Here is a 12,050-nt window from a genome sequence, read left to right on the forward strand (position 1 = left end):
AAAAAAGCCTCTGATGATTGTGCGGCTCAGCTGAGTATGGGGGGGGGCAGGGATTTTTGCTACCGGTTCTTCAAACCACCCGCCTCCATCGCTACTGGATCGGGTGATCCGGTCTGAGCCGGGATCATTTCACCCCTGAGATAGATAGATAGATAGATAGATAGATAGATAGATAGATAGATAGGCTTTCTTCTTTTGTCGTAGGTTTTGTGTGCATTTTTCTTCAACCGGGTATTTTCCTACGTAACCAAGTTTGCAGCCATAGCTCAGTGAAATCACATCCACTATCCTAGGCTTCTTCAGACAGCAAGGAAGCATTTTGCTGCCTATTGGGAGACTAATATAGATCTATTTCGGACTGGTTGATCCTCATCAGTTAGCCACACCCTTACCATATATTCCCTCCCCATAGAAGGTAGAGGAAAATACCCGGTTGAAGAAAAATACATACATACATACATACATACATACATACATACATACATACATACAATGGGCGGGAGAGACCCAAAGACCAGCTGGCCAGCAGGAGATGCACGCACATGCATGGCAGAGCTGAACTGGTGTGACGGTTCGCATGCCCACAGAGAGGGTGCTGCGTGCCACCTCTGGCACACATGCCATAGATTCGCCATCATGGAGCTATAGGGTCTCTATCTATTTCACATCCCAGGATTATGGTGGGGGATACCAGCTAAAAGTATCCTCCTGGAAGATAGATGGTAACTATCTATCTTGAGTAATAACTAGCAAGCAATTATGCTAAGTAGAAAAAGGAGTCCAGATGTATAAAACCAAGAGGACTTTTGGGAAATGATGTTTGAGACTTCCCATTATCCACCCAATTATTTTAGCTTTACCCAGCATTTATCAAGGTCAACGCACAAGTAAAAAGAAGACTATTGCCTTGGTGGAGCAAGGCCATCTATTAAATGTACAGCTTCTTCCCGGGCCTCTCTTTCCCTAGAGTCTATAGCCATTCATTCATGAAGAGTTATAAAAGTGAGTCTGAATATAAATAGATATGGTCAGGGAGAACCAAAATAATATGTCTAGTGTGGAATCAAAACGGAGGATAAGCAAATAACCGAGGCTCACTGCTGTGTTTTCTTAGACATTACATACTGGAGGAGTTCTCCTTCAAAAGGGACACACTCCTGCAGACAAAGAGATACACTCATATTTATACATTTCAGAAAGGAAATAATGAATGCCTAAGAAATAACATAATAGACAGGTTACTTCCTGTCCTTCTATTATCTACAAGAACAATGGTCTTAGATAGAAAAATAAAGATTTGCATATAGAGATGCAATGGGAATGTTCTAATAAAAAATTACAAGGGACCACTGTAAACTCGACTTTGCAAGGCCACATTCTTTTTGTCTTAATTGTTCCATTCATCTGAAAATTGATTTCCCCCCCCCCACCCACCACCCCCCATTACCATGAATAAGCAACCTTTGGCTTCATGCAGGCCTTGGGGGAATTAAAATCTTTTTGCGAGCAATTAGACTTGTAGTAAGAAATATCTGTCCCTTTTCTACAGCCTGATGTTTGAGATATAGAGAAAAGGAAAGAAGGATATCAAAAATTGTCAGCTCTTTTTCAGACAAGAAACCAGAACCATGAGTACTAAGGTTATAGTAACAGAATCTTGCAAGTCTGAAAGAACTACTTCTCTCCTGTGCCTTTACTTTCCAGACAACCAAGGAATGTTCCTTTGGAGATACTAGCTTCACCTCCATTCCTCCTTTGAATTCATTTGCTTTGGATTTCATTCCTCAGATTGATGTCTAGGTTGCGGATTCTCCTCCAGTCCCCCAAGGTTATTCTCACAGCACATTACAGAAATGGAATGATTATTCCCACAAACTTTGGCTTTGCTTGAACTGTGCTTCCAAGAAAGAGCTCTTAAATAGAAGTTTCTCCATTTCTGTTGTGTATTAATCAAAGTCCAAGATACAATACCAGTCAGAAAATAGAATATGTATTAGAGTCGGGGAAAATTCATGGGAATTTTCATAGAATCCCGCTATCAAGTCCCATTTTACAGGGCATGAACAAGGAAGCAAGAAATACACAGACTTGAATAAGGAGTTTTAATACAAGGATTAAGGGTAAGGGTAATCTTGGAAAGTGAAGTACAAACCCTCAGTCCTCTTAGAGAGTTCACTAAAGCAGGGGTCTCCAACCCTGGCAACTTTAAGACTTGTGGACTTCAACTCCCAGAATTCCTCAGCTAGCTGGCTAAGGAACTCTGGGAGTTGAAATCCGCAAGTCTTAAAGTTGCCAAGGTTGGAGACCCCTGCACTAAGGCATCAGTCTCTGAACATTTTGAATCTCTTCTTTCCAGGATTTTTGTAGCCTGGACTGAGCTGCTATTTATGATGAAAACCGCTAATGAACTCTTCTCCCTTTCATTGGTCTCAATGTCTATAATTTCTCCTATTTATTTCTTATCTCTCAGAGTCTCTCACACTCACCTTCCCCTTGGCAGGATCCTGTAATCTGAAACGCCATAACTTTTGTTAACAGTGGTGAACTCCTCACCAAGAGTGATGCTGACATCCCATTCCAAGGTATTAATGAACCTGTAAATAAACTTGATTTCATCATGACAGAAAAGGAATAAAACAAAAGGAAGCATCCAATAGTTGACCAGAAGCATACAGTTAAAGAGGGATTCATCTACATCTCCAGTTTTGAGAATTAAGATTGCTAACCGAAAGTCTACAAACTGATAAGTGTTTCCCTGTCCTTATATAGGTATGATATATCCTTAAGATAGTGCAGCATTATGTCCTTCCTTGGAAGAAAGTGGAAATTGTACTCTCATCTAAAAACATTCAGAAGAACATTAATTAAGGGGGGGGGAAACTATGGGTGGGAGAAGAGGGAGAGCGGGGGAGAGTGGGAGGAGGAGGGAGAGAGAGAGAGGCAGGTAGAGGCAGGTAGGGAGAGAGAGAGGGAGGGGGAGGGGAGAGAGAGAGAGAGAGAGAGAGAGAGAGAGAGAAAGGAAGACAGACAGAGAAAGAGAGGGACAGAGAAGACTAAACATGATTCTCCTTTATGACTTTTCTCTAATCTTTATGTAATTATTCTTTCCTAATCATTAAATCAACATTCACTCTGTTAGATAGGAGTTCCATTCTTCTGATATTAAGAGTTAAATTCAACACCAGAAGACTCAACTGCGATTAAAAAAAACCCAAGAATTTTTTTTGGGGGGGTTGGCATGAATGAAAGGTTAATCAATACATTAAGAACTCATAACTACTTAACCTCTTGACAGAATTGGCAAAGTTGACAGATTTTGCTGAAATGGATAATTCACTTCTTAGATTAGAGAAGAGACATTATCTACATTTATTGATGACTGGAAGCTCTTGTGGACTTTTTCTATAAAAATGAAAAAAAATTGACCTTGGGATATAAAGTTTTGATGATTAGACAGAATAGATAATAGAAAGAAGACTAATATGATGTAACTTTGGAAAGAGAGGTCAAAATATATCTGTGCTTTGCTGTGAAGACTATCAGAAGCTACTCTTTTATTTTGCTTTCTTTTCTATTTTTTCTTCAACTTTTCTCTATTCTTGCACTTTTTGCTTTTTCTTTGACTTCTTTCTTTTTATTTTTTCTCCCTTACTATTAGTTTGTGTTAGCTTTTATCTTCTTGTTGAAAAGTTTTAATAAAAAATTATATATATGAAGAAATTTGAAAAATCTAGCCATTGAGAAAAGTCAGGGGGAAATAAGAGAGCTCCTGAATAATATGCTGATATTGAAAACGTAAACAGCATGCATACCAGCAAAGTATCTAATCAGGAGAAAGAATGTCTGCCTGCATTTACTGCATGCAGTAAAAAGGTCATGTTCTCTATGGAATTTTGGCAGGAAGTACTTTCCTTATTGAGGATGGGAAGGGAAGATCATCTGAAATATGGATTTGGACATGACTAGGAATCTCTTTTCTTCAGCAGCTCATCTTATGTCAACTCAAATCTCTATACAGATGGGCTCTGGTAGGTGGAACAGTACATGGGCAATAGAGAAAGAACAGGCAATGCCAGATTGTATTTAATTTTCTGATATAAGTCCAGCATTAAGTCTGAGAATCCACCCAAATAACTCCCTATACTGGAAGGCTAGAAGCTTAATAATAATTTAAACAAAAATAAATACAGCCAGCCCTCAACTTACAACAGTTCGCTTACTGACTGTTCAAAGCAGTGGTGGGTTGCCCCCGGTTCAGACCGGTTTGCAAGAACCGGTAGTAAAACCGGTGGGAGACCCTGCCCACCACCCTGGATGTCATCATAGGTGATCTGCGCATGTGCAAAAGTAAGGCACGTGCACGAGCCAAGCCAGCGCATGCTCACGATCCCATTGAGAACCGGTAGTAAAGGTAAGTAGAACCCACCCCTGGTTCAAAGTTACAATGGCACTGAAATATGTGACTTACGACTGTTTTTTATAGTTATGACCTTTGCCACATCCCCATAGTCATGTGATCAAAATTAAAATGCTTGGCAACTGGTTCATATTTATGACCATTGCTGTGTCCCAAGGCCACGTGGTCATCCTTTGCAACCTTCTCACAAGCAAAGTCAATGGGGAAGCCAGGTTCAGTTAACAACCGGGTTACTAACCTATCAACTGCAGTGATTCACTTAACAACTGTGGCAAGAAAAGTCATGAAAGGCGGCAAAACTAACTTAACAAATGTCTCACTTAACAATAGAAATTTTGAGCTCAATTGTGGTCGTAAATGGAGGACTATCTGTAATGAATGTATAATCCTAAACCCTAAGCAGCTGATCCCTTTAAGTTTAGTTTATTGGTGGGAGAGGTTCCTATTAGTTCTGACTTATATTTTGCAGTAATACCCGCACTTGATAAAGTAACTTCCCCCAAATTATTACCCTCCAGACAATATGCATTTGGGCTTTACATTCTGTAATTCCCCATCCAGTATGGCCAATGGATTATCAAACTTGAAACCCAACATATTGAGACAGCACAGCATGGAGAAGGCATGACAGAGATGCAATTAAATGATTTTGTTGCACTGACAGGCTATCAAAGTGCTCCAATGTAATTCTCAGCCAATTGCCATGATCTCTGAGCAGAGAGAGGCTGCCTGAAAATTCTGCTTATGTCAGATTCCTCTCCAGTTCATAGATTCTATTCCTTTTGCCAATTAAAGGATCATATATATAGAGAGAGAGCAGACCTGGAAAGAGAAGAGACCTCATAAATCAGTTGTTGGTCAGTGTACGTTATAATGGAGCGATGAGTCACTTGCTGGCAGAATTTAATGAAATTTCTCATCGCCTTCTCTTATGGATTCCAAATCTCCAAAGTGGGGTTAAGTACAAAGGCCTCAACCTAGTTGTTGAACCTTGTGTAAAATGGAATTCTTCCCCCCCCCCTTTCTCTTTTTCCTTCCTTCTACAAGAAGAATGATGTTATCTTCTTTTTCCATATGAGTGAACAAGCATCAGCAAATGGGTAAGGATAGCAAATTGTTGCTCTGCTCCTGCAAAAGGTATAGTTCTTCCTTTTGCAATTAAAACAAACAAACAAAAAAACAAACAAACAAAAGAAATGTAACAGCTTAATGGCTTCTACTGTGTTTGCCTGAAAATAAGACATCCCCTGATAATAAGCCCGATCGGGCTTTTGAGCGCATGTGCTGAAATAAACCCTTCCCAAAAATAAGCCCTCCAAAAATAAGCCCCCCCGAATAAGCCCTCCCCAAAAATATTTAAATGCATGCACAGCCAGTCCCTGCCATTTCCTCTGGTTAGGGTTAGGGAGACAGAGCTGGAAATCAGGTAAAATGGCAAGAGGAGCCCTGTCTTACTCCACGTGCCCCAAAATAATAACTCCCCGAAAATAAGGCCAAGCGCTTATTTCAGGGTTCAAAAAAATATAAGACAGGGTCTTATTTTCAGGGAAACACAGTAATTGGAACTGCCCATTTCTAAAGATCAGATATTGTTTTATTTTGTAGCACAGTGAAATCTCTGATAATCCATAAGTGGATTTTGGATTTTAGAATAACAATGTCAAGACTAACAATGGAAAGAAAATATGGATTAAGCAAGGTTTATGCATTTATTTATTCAGACAATGGTTCCCTTGATCAGTTTTGGCTTTTGAGATAGATAACTAAACTTCAAGATCAGATTTCCAAAAATCCAAAAAAACTGCTGGGTGTCTTCCAAAAGAAGAGAGATAGAGAATAAAATTATCCTCTCTTTCTCTTTCCCCTCCTCCAAGCCCTGCTTGATCATATTTATTTCCTCCCAGTTATTGTCTTCTCAATAATGTTAAACACAAATAAATTATGCAGAGAATCTGTAAATCTTTGGTATGCCCAGGAAATGCTTTTGGGAAGCCCTTTGTTGTCATTGGTCAAGGAAGGACCTTTGCTGATAACATTCTGATCCTGGAGAAAAACTGACTCTAGACTAGGGGTGTCCAGCCTTGGCAACTTTAAGACTTGTGAACTTCAACTCCCAGAATTCCCCAGCTAACATGATCTTAAAGTTGTGAAAGTTGGATACCCTTCCTCTAGATCAGGGGTGTCAAATATCAGGCCTAGAAGCCATCTTTTTCATTGAATCTTCAGGCCTGCCACATTTACTACTGTGGAAAACTGGGAAGGGGGAATTGTGTGGAGCCAGGGTGATATACAGCCATAATAACATTCCTTCCTCAGAGAGTCAAGGACATCTTGCCCTGCACCTGGAAGGCTGGAACTGGGAGGCATCTCCAGTTGGGATAGTGCTTTGATTGGACTTGTGGGTGTTGGGCAGGGACTTGAACTTTCCTTTGGGTGGGGAAAACCTGGAAATTTTCAGATTCGGGTTTTCCCAGATGTGCCAATATGACATCTCTAATAAAATGGAACTTTGAGGAACTTCAAGCCTCGGAGTCTTATTTCATTTGGGGGGGGGGGTTACTTGGAACCCTGACATCAAACTCACCTCATCATGACAGTGTCTTGTGATATTGGGATATTTCCCCCCTTCACTAAATTGGGCATGGGTGTGGCCAGCGCATGACAAATCTGGCCCGTGGGCCAGGAGTTTGACAGCCCTGCTCTAGATCTTTATAAAGTCTGATGGCAAAGATCTGTGAGCTGTCTTGCTCTCTGAGAATTGTCCGCTTTTTCTCTTCCATTGAAAAGGTAACGTCAAAAGCTACTAGGATATTCTCCTAGAGAGGATACTACTGCAATAACTGAAGATAAATTTCCACATCATTGATTTGAATTGCTACCATTATTTAAAACCTCAAAGGTATCTTCTTTCCTTCATTAATTCTTTCCAAACCTAAGTTGCCTGCACTAAAGTTGATCTGGTTAATCAGTTTAAAAGCAAGGCAGACGGCAGAGACAAATGAATGAATAAAGAAACTTTATTGGCAATATGGCAAACTTGTCACTCTTTAGGACTGGCATATAAAGTGTATTATTTTGATGGGGTAGGAGTTTTTAAAATGGCCTTCTAAATTCTTACTTTGTCTGTTCAGTGGCAAAATCAGAGCTGGGGGTGGTACAATAAACTAGATATCATTTGAAAGGGTGTCAGTTTTTCCCCCAGAATGTTCTGCAACAAATTGAATAAAATGTTATTGTTTGTTCATATTAGTGAATGAAAGAAACAAGAGGCTGAGAAAGCATAGAAACTGCGGCCCTCAGGTTCATAGCTTCTTTCAAAACATAAAACCAAGTTCAACCTAAAAAAAATGTATCTCTATACTCAAAATTTATCTATAAGATGTGAGGCTGGTTTATTGAATATCTTCTCCAGAAGGCTTGAAATTCTTCCAGAACTTTAGAGGGAGGTTTTTTCAAAAGAATAAAATATTTTTTTTTTGACAGAAAAGACTATTCTGGAAAAAAAAACCTCATCCTTTTACCTTATGCATGTCTGGAAATAGAAATAGATACATGGAGATAGATATATTCCAGAAATATAGATGGTTTCATGTCTCTAAACACATTGGAGAAGCATTTCTAATGTTCTGTTCTAAACTAGTTTTCAGTTTGAAAGTTGGTAGGATCATCTGTATTATAGTCTGGATGAGACAGTATTCCTCCATTTCTCCCAGAACACTTTAGATGGTGAACACTTTTGCTGCAGCTCATTTGGCTTAGAATTTCCCATCAGACCCCAATCAATACATGTATTTATACCACTTTACACCACTTATACTCAGAGCTGTTTCAAGCCATTCCTGGCAATCATTACAACCTTGTATTTCCTGCCCTCGAAATGTGTGGCCCTTGAAATATTATACTGCAGTGCTTAATAACTGTCACCATACTGGCTATGCTGCTAAGATCTGTAGCATAGCAAGTTATAGATTCTTCTTTGACCATTGTAACCATAGAAGACCATTCTAGAAGGCCCATTCAACTAAGACATTGAATCCAATTTTCTATTCAATATAAGAATCAGATGAACCATTCCCAGTAGATGATGGCCTAGCCTGCACTTGAACAACATAAGGATATTCTTTCCTTACTGTGCCAACTTGTTGTGTGTTATGCCAATGAATATAGCCACGACAAACAAAACTACCACCTAGTTATATTTTGTGTCTCTCAAAATGCACGGATGAAGCCCAACCTCTGGCTGAGAGAAGCTAATCATTTCTGTTAAACTGAGGCGTTATATCTAAAATCCCCTCCCCAATATTCAACGTCAGTCCACACCTCACCGCTGCCATTCCTTCTGATGGCTTTTTCTGCATGTCTTCAATCTAAAACCAAAGAGAGAGAAAATCAATATACAATTTCTGCCTACATGAAAGCTTCCTTAACTACCAAAGTATCCATAATGAAAAACATGAGTCCAGAATATGAACCTAGTAAACAGAGGGAGATGTTTTCAAGAAACTTTATATCAAATTGTAAGTGGCTTGAACTCCATTAGAAGGACCCCTAAGAGAGACTGTCAGCCTCCTTAGCAAGTGAGATACTTTCTCCATGTGCCCCAAATCCTCTACTTTCTACCTGCAGTGGGAACTTGTTCTGCCAATATATGTTACTCTATTCTGAGTTAGTCCTATTTAGACTGGCAAAAGTGGTGGGCTGAGTTTCCACACCCCTCTAAACTGTAAGACAAGGTAATCCTCTGACATGATTCAGTACCAGGTGGTGCTTGTTTAACAACCACATGTCAGTGACTTCGAACTTACAACAGGGCTGAATAAGAGACACTTATTGTAGCAACATCCTGTGGTCACATGTTCACCATTTGCGACCTTCTTTGCTGTCTTCCCACAAGCAACATCAGTGGGGAAGGCAGCAGGAGGTCACAAATGGTGACCACATGACATCCTTGCTTAATGACTCATGGTGTTTCACTTAAAGACTGCAGCCAGAAATTCCAGAATTTCCATTGCAAAGCAACATATCATATGATGTCATGTTTTACAGCTATGTTGCTTACTGATGGACATCACGGTCCCAATTGTCATTGTTGTCATGATTTTGGCTCTGTTTTGCTGCTTATATATTAAAAGCAAACGGTTTTCTTAATCATCTGATCTATTCTGTCAACATGAAGTTCATATGTAAACAGTGTTAATTAAACTGGGATATGAACAGAAGTATTTAGTTTGCTGAAATGACGATTGGCTTTAATACAAGGAATATGGCTGATGATTTATTTATAAAACTAGAGCTATGCTTTGCATTGATGTTTTGTTATTCCCAGTTGCCAAAGAAAAGTCTAGTTATTCTGATAATGATCTTTTTGGAAATTTCTAGTAACAATATGAATAAACAAACATATCACTAAATTGTTTTATTGCTTCACCAATTTAAAGATTTTTTGCAATTTTGAGAAGTTCTTTTGGAGAAAACATTCTTAGTACTATTTTTCTAGGCTTTCTCATCCAAGTGGCTTTATTCCAATTTCCCAATGTCATATTTGACAGTTTAAATTATGTCTAGCAGCTCAGAAATGAGAGAAAATGCAATTAATCAATCAATAGAGCTGGAAGGAATATTGGAAATACTCTAGTCCAATCCCCTGCTCAAGCAGGAAACCCTATACCATTTCAGACAAGTAACTGTCCAGCCTCTTCTTAAAAACTTCCAGTGATGAAGCACCCACAACTTCTAACAGCAAGCTGTTCCACTGGTTAATTATCCTCATTCTTAGGAGGTTTTAAGACTACTTTAAATGCAAAAAGATTACTCATATATCCATCTTCACCTACCAAATGAACATTGGTTATGTCTTAGTGATAGTATTATGGTTCTTCTGTCAAAGATGTACTTAAACATCTGATCAGAAAATAGCACTAGCTTCCTCTAAAATATCTCACGTAATTCTCCATCTTTGTTTGGGAATACTGTGGATTCAGAGGTGGATTTCAGCAGGTTCTGACCAGTTCTGGAGAACTGGTAGCAGAAGTTTTGAGTAGTTCGGAGAACCGGTAGTAAAAATTCTGACTGGCTCCGCCCCCATCTATTGTCTGCCTCCCAAGTCCCAGCTGATCGGGAGGAAATTGGGATTTTACAGTATCCTTCCCCTGGAGTGGGGTGGGAATGGAGATTTTACAGTATCCTTCCCCTGCCACGCCCACCAAGCCACACCCACCAAGCCATGCCACACCCACCAAGCCATGCCCACAGAACTGGTAGTAAAAAATTTTGAAACCCACCACTGTGTGGATTCTATGACACTGAATATGCATTTAATATTAATTTACCTCACAAACTTGTATTTTATAGCCAGCTATCTAATAAATGTGACTTGGGATGGCATACAACAACCAAAAACAAATATAAACATAAAAATAATTAGAAATAAAAAAAACCAAGTCTGTAAGAAAATGGACAACATGCTAAACACAACACGACCGTCTTGCAGGCTTCCCAGGGTTCCCATAGGATCCTCAAGGTTGCTGAGAGAAATATGTATAAAAGTTTTCTAGAAGGCTAGTAACTATTTGAAGTGACTAGTGACTAATTATAGAAGGCTAGAATTATGTAGTAGATAAACTATTTTAGTTGGGAAACTGAATTAGAATAGCTAAGTATCAACCAACAAGATTGGGTGGGTTTTGCTATGAATCTTCATACAGAGTATATTTGCCTGTATTCTCAAATATCTGATTTTGGCCCCATTTTATTTCCAACTTACTATATTGGTTGTTAGGTTTCCTCCTCTCTTGTAGATAATTAAGCTGTTCACTGACTTTTCATCGATCGAATGATTAAATGTGGACGATAATCCTTGGTGCTGTATCTTAAAATGAAGAAGTTGTTGATCGCTATTGAGAATTAATCTGGAGTATTCAGTAGGGTCCTGAGCAAAAGAAAAAGGTTTTAATCTATATCTGCAGTGAAGTTTTTCTCATTTAGTAATGAAGAATAAATTTCAAACACACTTTTGCATTTTTCTATTAAAAATAAGTTTTGAGTTTCACTAGATCAGTGTACCCATGTGCATTTAAAGACTTGATGATATGAGGAATCCTGAGATGGTGGTCTGGTTTTGTAGTTTCCATGAAATAAATATTTCTAGGTGGATCACAGCATATATCATCATCATCATCATCATCATCATCATCATCATCATCATCATAGAAAATGAAGAAGTTAAATTGCTCTAGGACTTTCAAATTCAAACAAATAGGCACCTGCCACATAACACTCCAGACTTAACAATTGTCAATAAGAAAGACAAAAAGTCTGGATAGTGGATGTTTCAGCACCTGGAGACAGCAGAATAGAAGAGAAAGAACTGGAGAAGATAACAAAATACAAAGACCTACAAATAGAAATAGAACGACTGTGGCAAAGGCAAGCAAGGGTAGTACCAATAGTAATAAGTGCCTTGGGTGCAATCCAAAAATAACTGGAGCACCACTTGAACATCATTGGCATTGACAAATTCACCATCAGTCAATTGCAGAAGGCAGCTTTACTTGGAACAACTTCCATCCTGCGATGATATCTGTAAGATCATCCAGATCTGCCTATCCCCAGTCCTTGGTAAGGATTTGATAGG

General features: G+C 39.0%; 1 protein-coding gene across 1 annotated transcript in view; it reads right to left on the reverse strand.

Moving 5' to 3' along the window:
* The window catches only part of SLC15A2 (solute carrier family 15 member 2), an 86,537-nt gene that overhangs the window by 16,812 nt on the left and 57,675 nt on the right, over nt 1-12,050 (reverse strand). Inside the window, exons 16-18 of the mRNA XM_070957091.1 lie at nt 11,181-11,345; nt 8,738-8,784; nt 2,487-2,594 (exon numbers count right to left, since the gene is read on the reverse strand). Of these exons, the coding sequence (XP_070813192.1) occupies nt 2,487-2,594; nt 8,738-8,784; nt 11,181-11,345 (320 nt within the window). The remainder of the gene's footprint in view (nt 1-2,486; nt 2,595-8,737; nt 8,785-11,180; nt 11,346-12,050) is intronic.

This window comes from Pituophis catenifer, unplaced genomic scaffold (assembly GCF_029215685.1).
Source record: "Pituophis catenifer annectens isolate HBS135680 unplaced genomic scaffold, rPitCat1.0.hap2 SCAF_1, whole genome shotgun sequence".
NCBI lineage: Eukaryota > Metazoa > Chordata > Lepidosauria > Squamata > Colubridae > Pituophis > Pituophis catenifer.